Consider the following 21,872-nt stretch of genomic DNA (forward strand, 5'->3'; position numbering starts at 1 on the left):
CTAGGACTTGCCGATCGAAAGGTCGGCGGTTCGAATCCCTGAGGCGGGGTGTGCTCCCGCTGCTCGGTCCCAGCGCCTGCCAACCTAGCAGTTCGAAAGCACCTCCGGGTGCAAGTAGATAAATAGGGACCGCTTACCAGCGGGAAGGTAAACGGCGTTTCCGTGTGCGGCTCTGGCTCTGGCTCTGGCTCTGGCCAGAGCAGCGATGTCACGCTGGCCACGTGACCCGGAAGTGTCTCCGGACAGCGCTGGCCCCTGGCCTCTTAAGTGAGATGGGCGCACAACCCCAGAGTCTGTCAAGACTGGCCCGTACGGGCAGGGGTACCTTTACTTTTACCTTTAGCATGCTCATGGTAATGGCCACCATACTGGTCTACTTGTGGGATGCGGGTGGCGCTGTGCTCTAAACTACTGAGCCTCTTTGGCTTGCCAATCAGGTCGACAGTTCATATCCCTGTGGCAGGGTGAGCTCCCGTTGCTCTGTCCCAGCTCCTGCCAACCTTGCAGTTTGAAAGCAGACCAGTGCCAGTAGATAAATAGGTACTGCTGCGGCGGGAAGGTAAATGGTGTTTCCATGCGCTCTGGTTTCTGTCACGGTGTTTCGTTGCACCAGAAGCAGTTTAGTCATGCTGGCCACACAACCTGGAAAGCTGTCTGTGGACAAACGCTAGCTCCCTTGGCCTGAAAGCGAGATGAGCGTCGCAACCCCATAGTCCCCTTTGACTGGACTTAACTGTCCAGGGGTCCTTTACCTTTACTTGTGTCCATTTTGGGTTTTGTCCATATGGCACTCACCCAACTTGGATGAATCCAAATACGAGAGAAAGACTCCTATATGATTGCTTTTGGTTGCAATCCTATACACACTTTACAGGAAAGAAATCCCACTGAACTCATTAGGGCTTACTTCTGAGTACAGTGGTACCTCGGGTTAAGAACTTAATTCGTTCTGGAGGTCTGCTCTTAACCTGAAACTATTCTTAACCTGAGGTACCATTTTAGCTAATGGGGCCTTCCGCTGCCGCCACGCCACCAGAGCACGATTTCTGTTCTCATCCTGAAGCAAAGTTCTTAACCCGAGGTACGATTTCTGGGTTAGCGAAGTCTGTAACATGAAGCGTCTGTAACCTGAAGCATCTGTAACCCGAGGTACCACTGTAGTGTTCAACACAATCCTATACACATGTCTATTCGGTAATAAGCCCCACCAAGTTCCATGGAACTCCCTCCTAAAGTTTGTATACGATTGTGTAAGACCTGTGATTGGCTTTGGTAATGGACTGAATGAGACCCCAAAAAGTGAAGTTTAATCCATATAAGACTGAGAAACTGTTAGTGGGTGGTTCCCTAGGAGGTGACCTGCTCTGAGTGAGGTTATGCTTCCTCCGAAGGAGCAGGTATATAGCCTGGGAGTAATTCTGATGTTGCTTGAGTATCCAGTGACCTTGATGGTGTGGAGTGCCTTCCATCAGCTTTGACTGGTGGCCCAGTTACACCCCTACCTGGGCAGGAACAGCCTAACCTCTGTTCTCTAGGTTGTGAGTCAAGGCCCTGCCCCTGCTTGGAGATATAATAATACACATGGACACAAGTATTTAGGTTAATGGGCTAAGAAGGCCACAACTTTATTGGTTATAGAATGTGAGTGGTATTGGCTTAGGCATTCATTGGATCGGACAGACTATACTTGACACCTGCCCGCTCTGCTGGGAGTCACACAAGGGTTAACAACCAGTAGGGGGAGCTTGTTGATGCAAATCAACTGGAAGCTTTTCCCTAGAGTCACCGGGGTCGAGCCATGGCCCTAGCCACTACCAGGGCATCGGACAGGAACCACGACCACCAGATTCCTTTAATGGAATACCCTTTAAGGAGAGGGGTAGGTGATGGCCACAACCTCCCCTCCAACACACAACGTGTTTTCCAATGCCTAACCGCCAAACCTTACAAAGTTGTGATGATTTGCTACGAGGTAGGCGAAAAACCGGGACGCAGGTGGCGCTGTGGGTTAAAGCCTCAGCGCCTAGGACTTGCCGATCGAAAGGTCGGCGGTTCGAATCCCTGCGGCGGGGTGCGCTCCCGCTGCTCGGTCCCAGCGCCTGCCAACCTAGCAGTTCGAAAGCACCTCCGGGTGCAAGTAGATAAATAGGGACCGCTTACCAGCGGGAAGGTAAATGGCGTTTCCGTGTGCGGCTCTGGCTCACCAGAGCAGCGATGTCACGCTGGCCACGTGACCCGGAAGTGTCTCCGGACAGCGCTGGCCCCTGGCCTCTTATGTGAGATGGGCGCACAACCCCAGAGTCTGTCAAGACTGGCCCGTACGGGCAGGGGTACCTTTACCTTTACTTTACCTTTAGGCGAAAAACCAAGTGGCTGGTGCCAATCTGCCAAGCGGAAAAAAATTCCTACCAGGTCCCCTGGATAACCAGGGTGACCAACCGAAGGCCATAGCAAGGTCAAGAAACGAAGGAAAAAACCTAAGGGAGGGTGGGTGGGTGATTCGAGGAAGCCAGGAACAAGAGTCTGTGTGCCCATGGTCGTTCAAATACAGCTAAGCCATGCCCCCACCCAGCCGTATAGGCTGGCTGTTGAGCGTGACACGGGCACAGGACTCAGTGACGCAGGGGGCTGAGTTACGCCCCCTGCGAGTGCGGGAAGCAGTTCCCGCTCACAACACCTCCCCTCCGTGAAGAGGGGAGGCCCTGTGGGAACCTCTAGACTTGACTACAAGGCATTGTGCATTGAGCTGCCTTTCAATACAGTTTGGAGACTGTAGCTGGTACAGAATTTGGAGCTCAGAATGTTGATCGGGTCAGGACAGTCTGAACAATTTAGAATGCTAGATTTTGACCTCTAAAGCCTTATGCAGCTCAGAACTCCAATAGCTCAAGGACTGGCCCTCCCCACAAGAACCAACCCAGACCCTTCCACCACCATTCGGCCCCTCCAAGGGAGGTTCAGAGGGTGGCAACACAAGATCCGACCTTTTCAGTGAGGTCACCTCTCTACTTGTGGAATTCTTTCCCGAAGCAGACATGCTTGACACCATCTTTATCTAATTGTTGGTGTCAGGCAAACACTTCTCTCTTTACTCATTTGTCGCTTAATTTGTAGGGTGGCATTGTGACCTTGTAGCAAGGTGGGATCAGTAAGTCTGTTTTATAGGTTTATCTGGGTTTCTTTTAGAAATTTACTGAAAGTTCTTAACTGGTTTTACTGTAAGTTGCTGTGGGTTCCTCTATGAGAAAAGCAGCTAACAAATTTAAGAACGAGGGGGGAAAAGAGAGGATTTCATTCTACATGTAGTTAACTGGTCTAAAAGGTTATTATCTGAAAGTGTGAGAGAATTTGTTTTAATGAATAAATAAATAATACACCAAATAGGCCAGGCAGTTTCCAGTATATCCACATGAGAGCCAGCATCTACAGCAAGACAAATTACTCAAAGCCAAGGGGACTGTTTTGTAGCTACTGAATACTTAATGGCTTCATAGCACTTGTTTTAAATATTCCACACTTAGCAAATATATGAAATGTTATCTTTACAGTGAGTTAGCTTGCTGGGCACTTACAGAACCCCAGACTCATGAAAATATACCCTGTAACTTTTGAAATAGATACAGCCAGTGCTTTTTTTCTAAAACAAATGTTTAGGGATAGTCTCATTTTCCTACTCATATTGAAATACTGTCCCTTAATGAGGCCAAGCTTAGACTCACAAAATGTTTAGGGGTATGCGTACCCCTGCGTCCCTCCAGAAAAAAAGCACTGGATACAGCTGACAATATCAGCATTGTGGGATGGGATTTAGTAGTTAGGAGAGGATAGATTAACTGCAATTTAACCCTCCACTGAGTTATAATGTGGGTTGAACAGGTTCCATCCTTCATAGCAAAACTACAGCATATGTTGTTAAGCTTGTGTGTGTGTTGTGACTTAAGCTACCCTAGCTTTACAAAGCCAGTCTTCCCCAAATTCTCAGATGGGTGGTGATATGGTACAATTTCCTATGTGGTATTTAAACCATTTCAAATTACTAATTCCAGAGCATTTAACAATTTCGAAAATCAAAATAGCTATTTTTTTTTTAAGGGCAAGAAATTCACCCTAATCATTATTTAGTAGAATGCTATCCAAATCCTCCTATGTCCATTTAAGTCAATATTTCTTAGAATTAGGTATGTTCCTAAACCACACTTTGGAGTTCTGTCTGCTTTCCTTTTCGTAAAGAATATAATGTTGTGCTTTTTCCTGCTGATTTCAGTTTTAAGAAAGTAATAAAAATGTTAGTTTTGCTCTGTGACTAGCTCAGTTGATGCCTCTGGGATTTCCTAACAGGCTGGAATGGAGCCATCATTTTAGACATCTTCCATGAATCATGAGTGTAATTTATATTTTCAACACAGCTATATTTTTACATATTGGAAAAGTTATTTCTTTTATAGCCAGTAAAGGCTACATAACCATTTCAATGGTTTATCCAGGTTTTCTTCCATTTCTGCAGAACTGTCTCATTTCTGAGAATAATTTATCAAACACAGCTCAAATAATTACTGTTCAGTGCCTTCTCTGTCATATTAAATGTTATACAAGCCACCCTTCTAAAAGTAATATGTTGAGTCTGTGCAGCACATTAGTGCTTTTAGAGGGACATGTTTGCCTCTGCCAAAAGTTGTTATTTCCTTGTGACTAATTATAATTTTGGAGCTACAAGTAATTAGTTTTTGTATATGTTGTCATGTTTTATCTTATCCAGTTGATGTTACTGGAGGAATAACTTATATTATCTCCTTGTAAAAACATTTAGGTTGTTCTCTAGTCTAAGCATAATAACTGAATTAACTCACCCAGCCAACATGAGATTCATGCAATTCAGGGCCAAAGACTGCTACTCTCTTGCTCTGTCAAAATTGGAGAAGGTAAGAAAAATATAAATCTGTATTGAGTTATAATTAAAATATGTTATTTAATGCCTTTCAAAAAGAACTAAGATAAATAATTTCCCAGTTGTTGTTTTTTAAAAAATGATATTGCACAGAACTGCAAACCTTACCACCAGAACCACCAAAGTAATTGTGAGAATATTAATATAAACCATTGTCAGTGGTGCAAATGCATGATTTCATTTATCACACATTAACTTTTGCCAATGAAATTCAGAAGACAAATTATGGATGTGAAATGTTTTGTCTTAAAATTCAGATTTGAATGTTTTAGGCTTATTGCCATTCTTGATTTTTTTAAAAAAGGGTTTGGCAGGCTTCAACTACCACATGAATTTTGTCAGTGGTCAAATGTTAATTACCATTACATACTGCCTGTCAAGTGTTGCCAGATTTAGAAAACAAAAAACATTACTTGCCAGCATCACATACTTTCCACTATTGTAACCTGTTCATGCAATATATTCAAAATGGAACTCAGCACTCTGGCAGGGTTTTGTGGGGAGTGGGGAGATTGTGTGTGCTAAAATTCTCTGGTTTTTAATATTTCAGGTCCTGATTTTCCAAACTGGAAAGTAATCAACAAGTGTTTTAAGCAGCCTATTTAATTGCAAGAGCAAACAATAATGGGCAGTGGAATAATTTTAGCACAGCAGTTCTAAACTGATGTATCAAGTATTAAGTCAATTATTTGTGGAAATTATTGAAGCTAATATATGCAATTTTAATATATGTGCATTCTTTTGGATAAGAGGGGCAATGCTAATTTTGTTCTGAGTTCTAATGTAGCATGCTATCAGAAGACACTCTTCATAATTGCCTTCATTCTGTTTGCTCTCTGTTTAAAATGTCCTTATATACAATTTCATTCATTAGCTGTCTCCTAAGAGCCCATTTTTATGGACTGAAAATATATGCAAGCCATCTATAAGCTATAAGAAAATTTAAACTTATGTTGAATTAGATGTGCATGCTTGAGTGTGCTTGCATTTGTGCACTGAATGACTGAGAAGTGCCAGGGACTTGGCCATTACAGATTTGAAGCTTGATGAGCGAGAGCATGGCAAGAACTGCAACATTCTCGGGAGTGGTAAAATATATTTACCTTTTCCATGTAATCTTTTCAGTAATATTTCCATGCGATATATTTTCCATGTAATGACTGCTCCCCACATCAAAAGGCCTTTTGCATGGTTACACGCAGCCCCCCGGATCCCAGTGCAGCTCCTGGTAGTACGGGCTGGCTTCATCCTCCCCAGGCTGGATACCTGGAGGTCTCCACCTACTTCAGCCAATCACCCAATCCTGCCTGGGAAGGCATTGCCCGGGGATTGGCCAGGTAGGGGGAGGTACCACCCTGCCCAGACAACAAAAGGCGAATCTTACCTGCGATATTTGTAGTAACCAGTCTTCCTTGTAAAATGTAGCATTAGAGAATATACTAAGAACAGCCCGTCAGTTTCGGCCGAATGCAATTCATCCAACACCAATAAAACTCTTTATTTCATCTAGTAACTCAGTTGAAAGCATCTTAAAAAGCAGAGACATCACCTTGCCGGCAAAGGTCTGTATAGTTAAAGCTATGGTGTTCCCAGTAGTGATGTATGGAAGTGAGAACTGGATCATAAAGAAGGCTGATCGCCAAAGAATTTATGCTTTTGAATTATGGTGCTGGAGGAGACTCTTGAGAGTCCCATGGACTGCAAGAAGATCAAACCTATCCATTCTGAAGGAAATCAGCTCTGAGTGCTCACTGGAAGAACAGATCCTGAAGCTGAGGCTCCAATACTTTGGCCACCTCACCTCATGAGAAGAGAATACTCCCTGGATAAGACCCTGATGTTGGGAAAGATTGAGGGCACAAGGAGAAGGGGACGACAGAGGATGAGATGGTTGGACAGTGTTCTTGAAGCTACCAGCATAAGTTTGACCAAACTGCAGGAGGCAGTGGAAGACAGGAGTGCCTGGCGTGCTCTGGTCCATGGAGTCATGAAGAGTCAGACATGACTAAACGACTAAACAACAACAACAACAACAACTCATTTGAAAATGTATATTGAGATATTATTATTATTAATTACATTGCACTACAGTTAGGGTAGCCACTTCTCCTGTATAACATACGATTGTCCCGTATTTCAATGTAAAATGCTGCATCCTGTATTGGTACAGGTCTGTCTTGTATTTGAGGTCTTCTCTCTTTCTCTCTCTCTGTCAAGTTAGGAATCCTCACCAAATGTGTCAGGGAATGGTCTGAAGTGTGTGTGTGGGGGGAATACCTTCCCAGGCAGAACAGCTTCTCTCAGAAAAGGAGCTGGAGGGGGAAGATTCACTCCCCTTGCCTGCAGCTGTCTCAGAAGCTGAGACAGACTCAGACACAGTGCAGTTTAGGCAGGAGTTGCCCAGCTACAAGATAATGGCCATAGGAATGGAAGGGAGGGAACAGATAGCAGAGATGCCATTGGAGAGGACCCTCCATCCACATGAACTAAACGGTTCGACTGTATTAGAGAACAAAGAATGCAGAGAGGAGGCAGAACTTCCTGTTGGCACCTCGGCTGTTGTGGAAGACGAAAGCAGGAGGATTTAGAGTAGCCAACTGCTCTCCTTGGGAAGGGATGTGAATTTTTCCTTGCATCCCGATGCCTGAATAAAAGAACTATAAAATATAAACTGCTTGTTAATTCTTATCTGTGATGTTACCAGAGAGGGAGCCAGACTCTCCACACATGACGGCATGTGTTTGAAAGGGTGTGTGAAATAATAATAATAATAATAATAATAATAATAATAATAATAATATTTATACCCCGCCCATCTGGCTGGGTTTCCCCAGCCACTCTGGGCAGCTCCCAACAGAATATTAAAAACATGATAAAACACCAAACATTAACAACTTCCCTAAACAGGGTTGCCTTCTAAAAGACAGATAGTTGTTTATACATGAAAGGCTCTGGGTAGCCAAGCACAGGCACATTTACAAATTCATGTGTATGTGCACATCTCTCTGTGTGTGACCAGTTCCAGAAGGACCTATTAGACTGAAATAGATGGTAATAGATTGCTTTGAAGTCACTTCAGCACCAAATGAAAAAAACAAAATCTTCTTGCAACCACCCCATCCTGCCCTATATCTTGCCAGAACAAAGGTGGCAACCCTAAACAGTAGTTCTTGAAAGTATGATGTTGAGCCTTGTTTGGCCTACATAAGGAGGAAATTCTAGAAAGATGGGGGCAGAACAGTGCTCCCCCACCTTGCGAAAACTTTAAATGCTATTTTGGAAAGAAAACCTGAAAAACTAGGAAAATCCTGGAAAAGTTGCTTAATTGACTTCCTGCCTAGTCTCTAATTCCACATGGCGACAAGTAGAGACATAAGGTGAAATAAATAAGCTTCTTTATCATGTGAGGAAAGTCGCTGCAGTTAGTTCTCCCTTCCATTCGTTTCACCTTTACCAGTCACCACAGCGCATTTTGTTGCAGGTGTAGCTGTAGTTCATTAAGCTTCAGAGAACTCCCTTAGGCAAAATGAAATGCAATTAAAATTTGAGAGGAAATTGTCTTATGTGGTCCATTGTACAGCTGATTGTTAATTCCTCTGCTATGCTCCCCTCTTTACAAAGGGACTCTAAAAATGAGGCAGTTGCCTGCAGCTAAAGCGTACAAACATACATGGAAAATTGACTTCGTGGCTTAATGGGTTTCTGAAGCAAGAAATCCCTGAGTCACAGGAGAACTCCATCTGCCGCTACAGCTGCAACTTCCCTTGTTTTTCCTCTTTGGAAATAGCTAAGCAATCACAGTTGGCATCTGAACAAGCAAGAGCCTTTTGCTCAGCAGAAAAATGTGGAGATGAAAAATACGGCAACCATATGCCGAAGTCAAACTCTATCCATTCTGGTTTCTCCATGAAAATTAAAACTCAAGAAAGCCTCCATACAGCATCCTAATAGCTAGGAAATGTTTTGCAATTAAGGAGTAGGGAAATTGGCTGTCTAAGCATGCGTTCATTGCTTTCACTGAAGACTGGGTGCAGTATTTGCATAATGAAGCTTCTTAAATCCATTCTCTTTAGTGTAATTTAAATCAGGAGTGGGGAACCTTAGGGTGTTGAGGGACACCATCTACCACCAGTCCCAGCTAACATGGCCAAAGGTTAGGGGCGGAGGGAGCTCTAAGTCCAAAAAACATCTGGAGGGCCACAGGTTACCCATCCCTGATTTAAGTAATCTAAGTCCTAGTTCAGAATCACAGCACTTGGTTACTGTACACTAGATGATCAGCACTTGTATACTGTATGTAAACTGACTCCATTGAGACATGAGGTTCTGTCTCTGTTGTAACGTCTGTTCTGTTTTGACCAACTAAGTCAGTTCTTGGTATGAGCTTTCGTGTGCATGCACACTTCTTCAGATACACGTGCATGCACACGAAAGCTCATACCAAGAACTGACTTAGTTGGTCTTTAAGGTGCTACTGGAAGGAATTTTTTGTTTTGACTATGGCAGACCAACACGGCTACCTATCTGTAACTGCTCTGTTTTGTTGAGACATGTGAGTCATTCCTTGATGTTGCAGTCATCAAGTGAAGAGTACATATCTGTGAATCAATTTTTAACTGCTTGCAGGATTGCTGCCACTGTCCTTGTGCTTACATACCCTCCAACATTTCTCCAACATTTTCTCGTGAAAATAAGGATGCCCTGTTCAATAATAATAGTAATAGCAGCAGCAGCAGCAACCACAACAACCACAACAATTTTATTATTTGTACCCCACCCATCTGACTGGGTTGCCCCAGCCACTCTGGGTGGCTTCCAACATATATAAAAATATAAAACATTTTTTTAAAAAAATCCCTATATAGGGCTGCCTTCAGATGTCTTCTAAAGGTTGCATAGTTACTTATGTCTTTGGTTCAGGGGTCGCATAACTCCATGCCTTCCAACATTTCTCTGATGAAAATTATGGGATCAAATCAGAAACTGGGACGGCTTCTGTAAATCCAGGACTGGCCCTGGAAAATAGGCACACTTGGAGGGTCTGTGCTTACATTTTAGAATTCTTTCTGTTATAGTTAAGAACGCTTTATCTGAATGGGAATATTTTCTGGTTTCATTTTGCAATGTCACTCTCTTCCAATATAAAATCACACACGTATGTATCTTGATCCAGTCCTTCTTGTGTAAAGCACTCACCCATGGAGGGACCACAGAGGCTGATGTTCGCCTCTTCCCCTCAGCATACATCCGTGGGCATCCTGTGTGCTAGGTGGTTACAGGAAATGGAAGACCCTGACCACCACTATTATTTCTTTGTGGTCAAATAACATGAATTCAATGGGACGTGGGTGGTGCTGTGGTCTAAACCACTGAGCCTTGGACTTGCCGATCAATAGGTTGGCGGTTCGGATCCCCATGGTGGGGTGAGCTCCCATTGCTCAGTTCCAGCTCCTGCCAACCTAGCAGTTCGAAAGCATGCCAAAAAGTACAAGTAGACCTGTATACCTGAAGGAGCATCTCCACCCCCATCATTCAGCCCGGACACTGAGATCCAGCGCCGAGGGCCTTCTGGCGGTTCCCTCATTGCGAGAAGTGAGGTTACAGGGAGCCAAACAGAGGGCCTTTTCAGTAGTGGCACCCACCCTGTGGAACACCCTCCCTTCAGATGTGAAGGAAATAAGCAGCTATCCTATCTTTAAAAGGCATCTGAAGGCAGCCCTGTTTAGGGAAGTTTTTAATATTTAATGCTGTATTGTTTTCAATTGGGAGCCACCCAGAGTGGCTGGGGAAACTCAGCCAGATGGGTGGGGTATAAATAATATATTATTATTATTATTATTATTATTATTATTATTATTATTATTTATTATAGATTAATAGGTACCGCTCCGGCGGGAAGGTAAATGGCGTTTCCGTGTGCTGCTCTGGTATCGGTGTTCCGTTGCGCCAGAAGTGGCTTAGTCATGCTAGCCACATGACCCGGAAAAACTCTCTGTGGAGCAGACAAACGCTAGCTCCCTCAGCCTGTAAAGCGAGATGAACACCGCAACCCCAGAGTCATTTGCGACTGGATTTAACTGTCAGGGGTCCCTTTATCTTTTAACATGAGCTCTGAGCTTATGAGCCTTGACTGAGGTTAGTCTACCTTAGGAGGTAGACTAGTCTGAGATTTCCCATCAGTGCCTTGTGTGGTTCTCATGTACATATGCTGAAGGAAGAGAGTGGAAAGGTTTTGGTATGCCCTATACTCTCTGTAGATATCTTTCCACACATGGCAGCTAAATCTAAAATATTTATAATATTAAATATACTTATTGAGGAGCAAGTGGGTAATTAACTTAAAAAGTAGTTCAGCTGCCTGAAATAGTTCAATAACTGAGGAGGAAACATTGGGAGATGACATCTATTTCACATAACTAGTGAAACTGAATTTCCCATGCCACTCGGAGAACTTCCTGACATTTACTAGTTCTGTAACTTGGAGATCTAACGAAAACCATTCTAGTATTCTTCTCGGATCCCTTCTAAAATGGCTAAGTAACCACTGGAATATTTATTGGGATGCAAGTTTCTGTGTACCAGAGCATAGGTCATCTAATGCATAAAGCGACCCATAGTTAAAAGTAGAAGTCGGCAAATGTGTTCTCTTTTTTACTCTTCAATATATGGCAACCTAGAACTGAATAAATCAACTGCTAAAAATAATAGTAATAGTCAACTCTCTCCTTTCAAAAACAAACAAACAAACAAACAAACAGTAAGCTTCCTATAAGCTCCAACATTCATCTCCCCTTCCTTGCCCAACTCTTCATGTTTTACCATTAAAACTTAATTCATTTCCCATCAATTAGAGAAGATGAGAAATAAGTTAAACATTGTTGCCAGTTTGCTAAAATCCATTGTTAGCCTGAGGCATTTAGTCCTCAGTCTGTTGATTCCACTGTTTGTGTAGTTGTTTTCTAAAAGGCTTTTATGCAAAATAATCGTAACATAAAGATCAAAATGAATCACACCCAAATATTTTAAGCAGCCTTATGCAAATATTTCATATTTCAATATGCACATAATTTAAGTTTGTGTTTAAAACATGAATGAGACACAAGAAGTGGAATACATTTACCTAATTCATCCTTTCCAAAACAATATGCAAACTGAAACGTGACCATCCTTCAAAATTCACACTTTGGTGAATTTTGCAATGCAGTTCTCCTGCCAAACAGTGTGTACAAAAATGAACGCAGCTGAGGTAAAGTTTGAATATGAATACATATGTTAGTGAAAATAATGTTCCAAAATGCACTGCATATGGGAAAATAAAAATATTACAGAAAATATGGTTTGCAAAGATGTGTATATTAGGCAAACTTGCATACAAAATTGTTGGCTTTGTTTATTACGTGGTTACTTTAGACTTCCTTCAAATTGTCAAAAAAGGCACCAACCTTTGTAACTCGAAATTCTACATAAATGTAATCAACAAATTTGTTGAAACAAGGAGAGACGCTTGCCTTTTTTGGTTAAGCTAGCCAAACATGGTTCCCAACTGTAGATGTTGGAACTCGTTTGGGCCTGTCTCAGAGGGGGGCATTAATGGGGGGAAAGCCTTGGTAGAGGGTAGCCCCACTAACAGTTACAGCTCACCATGTGAATCCCTTGGATTGTTCCACCCATTGGTCATCAGTTTGGCACTTGTTGGGAGACAAGAAGACATTCTGGAGTGCACAGAAAATGTCTCAGTGAAAAGTCAACCTGTAGTACAGGGTCTCCCAAAGTTGGGTCTCCAGCTGTTTTTGGACTTAATCCCATAATCCCTGCCTCCTGGTCCTACTAGCTATGAATTATGGGAGTTGTAGTCCAGAACATCTGGAGACCCAACTTTGGGAAACCCTGCTATAGTAGAACATAAAATTTCCATTCTAGGTCAGACTAATCTCCCAAGCTCACTCAGCATCATTTGTAGGATCCACAGGGAAGTTCACAAGCAGACTTTGAGGGTAATATCCATTTTCTACCGAAACTCCTTATCTGGTAACCAGTGGCGCAGAGTCTTCAAAGCTGCAGCTGGAGCTGAACAGATCTCAGAAGTCCTACAGCTAGGCTCTCTTCTGTAAGAGAACACACACAAACTTGAATCTCCTGCGGTCTTTCCACTTTCAGAGGCTTCTGCTGTGAAATATGTAGGAGGACAGAACGATCTGGTTCCAAATAATTAAAGCTGCTGTGGTGGCTTTCACGGTGCCAAGGAGTAAATTGTATCTCTATCTCCGTGCAACTTGGATGATCAATTAAAAATGCATGAGAGCGATTACTGCCGCAATTCAAAAAGTACCGGTTTGCCACAAATCTCGGTGGACAAGGCCAGAGTTAACATCCAGAGCCATGTTTCATTATTCATAAAGCAGATGTAAAGTTGAATGCTAGTCAATTGACATGTTAGTGCTGTGATAACATTTGCAATTCCGTAATTATGGGCAACCTGTTTTTTTAAAAAAAACAAACTGTGGGAGTTTTTGGACGGGTTTTTTGTTCATTCCTTCCAACAGGGAAATATTAACATTTACTTTACCACAATGGAGGATTAGAAGATGTTGATCTTGGATGAGGAAGAGCTGAATTTACATCAGCTCTCAGCCAGTGCCTCAGGGAGTGATCTTAGATAAGATGGCTTTATCTCAGCCTCCTCTCATGCAAATCTATCTCACAGGGTGGTTGGGACAAATTATGAGATAAGAACAGCACACCAAGACGGAAAACAATGGGCATTTGTACTGACTGACAACAAAGACTCATAAGAAAAGTCATTGGTACACAGCCCTACAGGGGGAAGGAATTGCCACATATATGATTAAGCTGCTATTAGCTTGGCAGAGATTTGTTGAGAAAGATAAGAGCTCCAGCTGCTATGTTGTGTGGATGCCATTTTCTCTCAGCTTTGTAGTGGAGCAGGAGGCTCAGTTCGGGACACGGGTGGCACTGTGGTGTAGATAAATAGGTACTGCTCCAGCGGGAAGGTAAATGGCATTTCCATGCACTGCTCTGGTTTCGCCAGAAGCAGCTTAGTCATGCTGGCCACATGACCCGGAAAAACTGTCTGCAGACAAACGTTGGCTCCCTCGGCCAGTAAAGCGAGATGAGCACCGCAACCCCATAGTCGTTCGCAACTGGACTTGACTGTCAAGGGTCCTTTACCTTTATCTTTTAGGAGGCTCAGTTGCTTTCTTGGACAGCAGGAGCAATGGTGTTCTGCGATGGCTTAGTACTTGCAAGTTTTGTCAGCTTGAGGTGTTAGAGGACTGATCCGACCTTGTATATGATTCTTACGTTGGGTAACCCAATGTCACCTAGTTGGCTCCATGGAAGATCAGAGGCATGCAAACCCAGTTCTGTCCAGCCTAAGTCCAACATATTAACCAGTGCACCAACCTTTGCCAGCTCCCTATTTTCCAACTGTTAGCCGATCCTGATAAACTGAACGCTCCCATGTTGCCTAGCTATGGGAGCTGTTGCAATGAACTCCTCCAGTCCAAAACTAATGGCAATACTGCTGTTCTCTTTATATGATGAAAAGTATTAGGTGGTCTTTTAGGTTGGAGTCCCATAACACCTTATTTATTTAAACACATTTATTGTGACATAAGCTTTTGTGAACAGTAATATCTGTCATCAGTTGCATGACATGTTATGCCTAGTTGCCAGGTGTATATGGATGGGTGCATTGTGGGGGTGGAGAAAAACAGACAAACATCATGAAGTGCAAAAGAGAAGAAAAAGACACAGGACAACTCAGCGGAAGTTTAAATGTTAAATGTTAAAATGTTTAATGCACAAAGTATAGTGACTATCCCAGTATTATGACATAGTTTTGTGCTGTCCTTTCAATTTAACATTTCTTTGTAGGAGAATTGAACTTTTAGGTAATACAACAGGAGGTATTTATTGGCCAATCTGTATAATGGAAAGAGATTAGAGTCTTGAATAAATGCTCTTGCCAGTTGAGGAGCTAAAGTGATGGGAACTCTCAAAAGAAAAAGTTGTCCCCATACTGTTGAGACTAAGCTTTTCATCTTGAAAGTTTAGTGAGTGTGTATAGTAGTATAATAGCGATGACAGAACCTGTACATGTGTGTGTGTGTGTGTGCGTGTGTGTGTAGGCACTCCTGTGTATGCAGATGCAAGGACAATCTCTCAAAAAATGGAGGGTCAGAAGGAAGTAAAATCCATTCGAGAGCTGGCACTGCATTTCTCCAAGTAGTGTTTTAATGAATGAATCCGCAGCAGCATTAGAGGTTTACTTTGGCAGAATGCTTCCTGTGGGAAGCCCCAGTGTGCCATTCACTTAATGTTTGGAAGTGTTTACCAATTCTTTTCTCTCCATCTCTCTCTCATCTTTTTCTCCCACCCACCCCTCTTCCCCATTTGAACAGAAAGAACGAGAGAAGGGCTCCAATCTGGCATTCATGTTTCGATTGCCCTTTGCTGCTGGTAGAGTTTTTAGTATCAGCATGTTGGACACCCTGCTGTATCAGGTATCGTGAAGGACAGAATTTATTCCTTTTCTGAATTCATACTAGCATCCTAACCCCATACTAACATCATAACTCAGTGGTCTGCCCCAACATCAGGATCTGTGACACTGTGCCAGAATGCTAATGCTGTTTCAAAATGTCACGCTGTTCACCCTGAGAAAGCAAAGAGACAACAATAACAAGCAGTTTATTGCATGCTGCAAAACATAGAAGAAAAGCTGATACTTCTGGGATGGGATTGATGCTGAGCTGAGAACAGCTAGCTAGCTACCCATCTCAAAAGTTCTTACGCCACTACAGACCTGGCTGCATTCATACAGTCCATCACATACTAATAATTGTATGTTGTTTAGTAGATCATCATACACAATACTTTGCAGAGTTTATGCTGAGTGCTAGCCATTATCTAAAAATCCTTGATATCTGTGGGGGCGGGTGGATTGGAGATGTGATGGAACCTAGGATTCCATACTTTGCTGTTGTCCCCATTCTTTGAGGGAGCATGGCAAACAATTCAAAAGGTTGCTATGGACAAAGAAAAATATGTTTCTGCAAACACAGTAGTTATATAAAGCTCTCAAAAAATAAGTGCATCATTAGTTGTGAAGCTAGTCTTCCCTCCACAAAGTAAATATCCACTGCAAAAAAAACAAAAAAAAGCAATATATGTGTTTACCTATTCTGTATAGGAATGTTGATTACAGTGGTACCTCTGGTTAAGAACTTAATTTGTTCTGGAGGTCCGTTCTTAACCTGAAACTGTTCTTAACCTGAGGTACCACTTTAGATAATGGGGCCTCCTGCTCCTGCTGTGCCACCACCACACAATTTCTGTTCTCATCCTGAAGTAAAGTTCTTAACCCGAGGTACTATTTCTGGGTTAGCAGAGTCTGTAACCTTAAGTGTTTGTAACCCAAAGCATTTGTAACCCGAGGTACCACTGTACTCTGATATATACTAAAGTTCTTTTCTTTTTAAAACTTGCAGTCCTTTGTTAAAGATTACATGATATCTATCACAAGACTTCTGCTGGGTTTAGATACTACACCAGGTTCTGGCTTTCTTTGTTCTGTAAGTATTTTTATTTAATCCCATATAATTAAGTTTGTTGATATTTTGGTTGTTTCTTCATTTGTTTTTCATATTGCATTTTCTCCCTAAGAGTAGCTGTCTGATTGCTTTTGGTACCGAAAACCATATTAACAAAAATAGGTGCAAGGCATTCATTTTTGCTTAATGGCAAAGCAGCAAATTGGACTTCCTCTCCTTCTCCCTGTTTGCTCTTCCAAACCTGTTCTCTGAAGCAGATATTGATTTCAGGGGGTGGGGACAAAGAAAGGAAGCCACATTGCACAGATAGAAGTCCTTTCCACTAACGGGATGACTTCATTGGATACAATCTCAAATGCTTTATGAGGCAAAGGGAATTTGCGCGTCGAGGTCCCCAAGACACCCCCAAAGAAAAACACAATTGACACTTAATTTTTGTTTAAGGTTTTTGGCATAATTTTGGCCACAACTTTATTCAAATTACAGCAATGTGAGTGGTTGCTTAGGCATTGGTAGCACTAACTGACCCTGCACGGGGATAGCTCTGACATTCGCACCCCCCACAAAGTCAGAAAGGGTAAGTCACCTGGGGAGAGAGATGGGACTGGGAACCATGCCTCACCTGTCCCCAGAATGCTCCCAGGGGCTTGCGTGGCCCTAGCCCCTTACCAGGGGGTTTCAGACAAATGCATGGCGAGCCCCTGGGTTCCTTTAACGGAAAACCCTTGAAGCAGCAGCAGCATTTTGGTGGGGCAGGCACAGCCAAATCCATACCCCTCCACCAACCAATTCCTAGACCAATGCCTCACCGCAACCTTATAAGTTGTGACAATTTGCTACGCAGTAGGCAAAAACCAAATGGCACACACTAATCAGCCAAATGGACAAAATTCCTACCGGGCCCCTGCCCCAAAGCAGATGACCCCATGACAGGCATAGCAAGGTCAAGCAAACAGCCTAACATTAGGGAAGGGAGGGCGGGTGATCCGAAGTAAGCAGCGAAAAGAGGAAGTTCGTCTCTGCGAGCATTGTATTTAACAAATAGGGCTGTCAATCCACAAATGGCAACATCTAGATTTCCCCAGTAACAGCCCGCCCCTGCTTAAAGGATGGCCAAACCATTTGCCTAGCAACAGTGAGGTGTCTCGTCAGCCCCAACCACAACTCGTGCTCTCCATGAGGGAGAACACGCTTTATAGAAACTGACCCCATAAATGAAAAATTGATCCAGCAATTATTTTTATTAATATTCTCCAGATGGTGCAAAGTTATATACAGTTCTGAATTGATTTATCTACAGAGTCTAAAGAGATAGTGTAGCCTAATATGTATGGTGACCAACTGGGATAAGTCGTTTGTATGCTGCAACAATTGTGTTAATATATCATTTGAGTAAATAAAACGTCTCCAAGCAGTCAGGCTCTTTTTGTTGCTGCTGTTGTCTAGATGAAAATCACAGAAGATGATTTGTGGATCAGAACGTACGCCAGGCTCTACCAGAAGCTTTGTTCTTCTACGGGGGATATTCCTATTGGAATCTATAGAACTGAATCACAGAAACTTGCAACGTCTGAGGTATGGATGGGTTACAGACAAGTTCTGATCAGGAATGTTTCAGAAACATTACTTAAGTAATTTGCAATGAACAGTGACAGAGTGGTTTCACTTAACTATGTTTTGCTCACCTTTCTTTCATCTCTGATTCACACTTTCTGCTAGAGTTTCAAAACAGCAGTGCTGTTTTGAATCTATAAATGTAAAATGTGAGAGGGCATCACACATCTTCAAACATTTCGAAACCTGCACTTCATATAATTCAAACAAATTCAGTTTGCTGTTGCTCCTGACCCCTGTTCACTATTTGTTTAGAGAATTTAGTTCTAAAGCTGGCCCAGTATCCCACACATGTATTGTAGTAGTTAAGTTCCCAGTGATCATTTGGGGAGAACAGCAGATTGGAAGTGAGAAACTAGCTATTTTTCATTTTATTATTGCCACTGCATTGTGTCATCATCCAAAGACACACCACACATTTGTTATGCCATTGGTTGTGCTTCTTCAACTTCTCCATTGCAAGTTTTAAACTCTTTCACATGTGTCACTGCAACCTGAATCAAAGAACTGTCAAAATGCAAGGGGTACAAAGTTCATTGTAATAAAACCTAGATACAGACCTACATTACAAGAATCATGAGAATTGCTTCTGGCAAGATCTCCGAAAGACCAATACATATGTTTATGTTTGTCCACCAAAGTGTGTGCCAAGGAAGGATGCAAATTCTGACATAAAGTTACTATAAAACCAGCCCTGATACTTGGAAAGAATTTGCTTGATTGCAGATCTTCAGCTTTGTTTCATTCTAGGGATATGTGAAATTCTCCTGGCCAATTTAGTGAAATTCCTCAGATACCGTACCTTTGCCCAAGCTACAACCTTCTGTTTTGCCTCAAATTTAGTTACAGGGAAAATTCAACAACAGCTTTATAGCTTTTAACGAATTCAGCAATCAACACTTATGAGAATTTATTATTTTATAACAGTGTAACCCTGAGGAGTGCGTTAGTAATTTCTGTTGAAATCATAGGCTATGATTTTTGTTGGAATCATACACCTCTTGTAGCTGGAAGAAATCTCAGTATCATTGCTTCAGTTTTGTGTGCTGAATAATAATTTTGGCCTGGTTCAAACAGAAGGTAAGGTAGTGGAAAAATGTAAGAAAAATTAGATCTTATTTGCCTGGAGCACTATCTTATTAGTTGGTAACTTATATTAGTTGTGAATGCTTAAATCTCATTGAGTGGAAAATACTATGGCATTAAAATATGACAGTGCAATATGTGAAAACATGGATCAGGCTCACATTATCCTTATGTATCAGAAACACTTATTTGTATATCAGAATAAAGCTTGACTACCATGGAACTTAATTGAGGAATCTGTTTTCTCAAAACCTTGTGAAAATGTTAAGTAATTCTATACTTCTAAAGCATGAGAAACAGCTTGTAAAGCATAGGTCTATTCATTTAAGTCCATTTTTGTTTAAAAAATTAAGTAGTCCTGCAGTACACCTCTGTTTTTGTTATAATTTACAGTAAGATAAATTTGCACAAATTTTCTGGTATGCAATTGGTATGAATGTATTTCCAACAGCATAATGTGTGACTCTGCCATTTATTACATTCTTAGTTATATTCACATTCAGTTATGATGGCCATTAGGCCCATTGTTACTTAGAATCCACAATTTTTCATAATGCCAATTTGTGGAACAGAAAATGAAAGTTGCGGATATGTAGAGTTTTTTTAGTTTGTTTTTATTTTAGAGAGAGAGAACTTTCTGTGCCTTGAGGAGTCACTAATCAAGTTATAAAGCAGGAACACTGCATAAACATTATCTAACACAAAATAATAGGGATTAAATATTTTGTTGCTTGGGCTAGGGGTGGTGTGAGGCTTGTTCCGGAAAGTTTTGCCACAAAAAAAGCTGGCCCCATTTTGAGCTAGCTGCACCTCTTTCAATCTGGGCCTGACTCAAAATGAAATGCAATTTTCTGTCATGGCTTCCCTGATGTCATTACATTTCTGGGACTTGGTCCAAAGTCGCTTGGCTTAAAATGGAACCATACCCCTTGCAGGACATCTGGTGTCAATCTGAGCCCATCCTCAGACAGATGGAGGGAGCAGGTAGGAAAGCAAGGAGTGGCCCATCACTTGGGCTTATCAAGTGTTAATATTGAACTTTTGACAGAAATGCTTGAAAAGCTCAATTGATTTTGGGAGTGGGCAAGAGTGGCTTTGTACATCCCTGACTTGTGCTGGCCAAATGTGTACTGGTGACACCAAACTAGTTTGTTTGCTGCTTTTCTTTAACAGGATAGTCAGATAGCAGGGGAAAACGACAAAGAGAAAGTTAGATGGGAAGATAGCATCTGGAGAGAGAGATACTGTAATAATAATAATAATAATAATAATAATAATAATAATAATCAAACATGGTTTCTATTTTGCAGGTTAGGATTAAAGGTGAGTCTCAGCTCTGTAATGGTTGAAGACTAACCATTAATTGACCAATTTCTAATAAATATTTTATTCACTCAATATAACTAAAGTCTTTGTATGAGATCCACAAATCTGGCTTTAGGACTTCATATAATGATATAATTGGCTTTTCTGTGGGGAGGGTTTGTACATTATATATGTACTTGAGTTACATGGAGTGAATACAATGTTTTTATAAATCTATAACTTACCTTACCAAATAGGATGGTCAAGGGCACTTCTCTGCCGTGGGAAACAATTCCTTATGTCAGTCCCACATTCATTTGTTCAAACAATTGCAAATTGAAATTGCAAGAATATTTTACACCACACACACAGCTAGCCATGCATTTATTTGTACAATCCCAATATTGTGATCGCTACAAATTGTCTGTCTGTATTCATTGTTTGGACACTTGTTTGAATGGTGTTCTGTTTTCTTTCCCCTTCGCCTGACCCCCCTCACTTTGTATCAGTCTCGAGAAATGGCTTCACAAGTAAGTATTTGTCAAATGTTTCCATATGCCCAGTCTTGGCCTAGACCAGGAACAGCTTACCCTGGGGGGGCCTAATCTCCCCATCCAAGACCCCACCAATTTTGTCAGCAGTGACAGAAATATATTAGACACAGTACTGTTGTGTGTGAAGCCCAGTGCCCTATTGTGGCATCTCCTTCCAAGTTATCAGATAAGTTATCTGATGAGAGGAGAGGGTTCAATAACGCCTCCTCTTCACCTGGTATGTATAGGTCAGCTGAGAAGGTGGAGGCCCTGTTTATGTATGTGTGCAAGCATGTGTCATGTGTGTGAGAGTGTGTCTGTGATGTGAGAGTGTGGAACAGCCACTGCCTTTCTGGTGGCCCCCAGAAAGTTGGCCATGGGTGCATGCCAGCCTTGAGCTAAAGAAAGAAAATAGTGAGCTGTTAGATGAAAATCAAAAATCACAGTGAATCGATAGCACTTTTTGTAGCTAGCCAAAAATAATACAAATTGTTTGAGGGTCCAATTTAAAGTGCTGTTTTTGACCTTTAAAGCCTGTGAACCACCCTATGGTTATAAAGCAGTATATAAATTTATTATTTTTAAAAATGGCTTAGAGCCACAAAAATTACAGGATCACATTCCCCATATGAAACTTTTCAGATCTGGATATTGCCATCTGAGTCCCGTTTCTGTGAGCTACCTCAGATGTAGGTTCAGAGGGTGATAATGAGAAAACAGACCTTTTTTTTGTAGTAGCCTCCATTCCTTGTTTATGGAATGCTCTCCCCAGAGTGGCCTGCCGGGCACCAACTTTGTAATCATTTCAGCACC

General features: G+C 41.9%; 1 protein-coding gene across 5 annotated transcripts in view; it reads left to right on the plus strand.

Annotated features, from left to right (window-relative positions):
* Positions 1-21,872, plus strand: part of KCNT2 (potassium sodium-activated channel subfamily T member 2) — a 229,981-nt gene that overhangs the window by 203,481 nt on the left and 4,628 nt on the right. For 3 of the 5 annotated variants that reach the window (XM_079981180.1, XM_079981182.1, XM_079981183.1), the window contains 4 exons: positions 4,808-4,919; positions 15,370-15,471; positions 16,459-16,542; positions 17,968-18,096. In XM_079981180.1, the coding sequence (XP_079837306.1) occupies positions 4,808-4,919; positions 15,370-15,471; positions 16,459-16,542; positions 17,968-18,096 (427 nt within the window). Of the gene's footprint in view, positions 1-4,807; positions 4,920-15,369; positions 15,472-16,458; positions 16,543-17,967; positions 18,097-21,035; positions 21,057-21,872 lie in introns of all 5 variants that reach the window. The other 2 variants (XM_079981179.1, XM_079981181.1) reach the window with 1 other exon arrangement.

Source organism: Podarcis cretensis, assembly GCF_951804945.1.
Source record: "Podarcis cretensis genome assembly, chromosome: 6".
Lineage (NCBI taxonomy): Eukaryota > Metazoa > Chordata > Lepidosauria > Squamata > Lacertidae > Podarcis > Podarcis cretensis.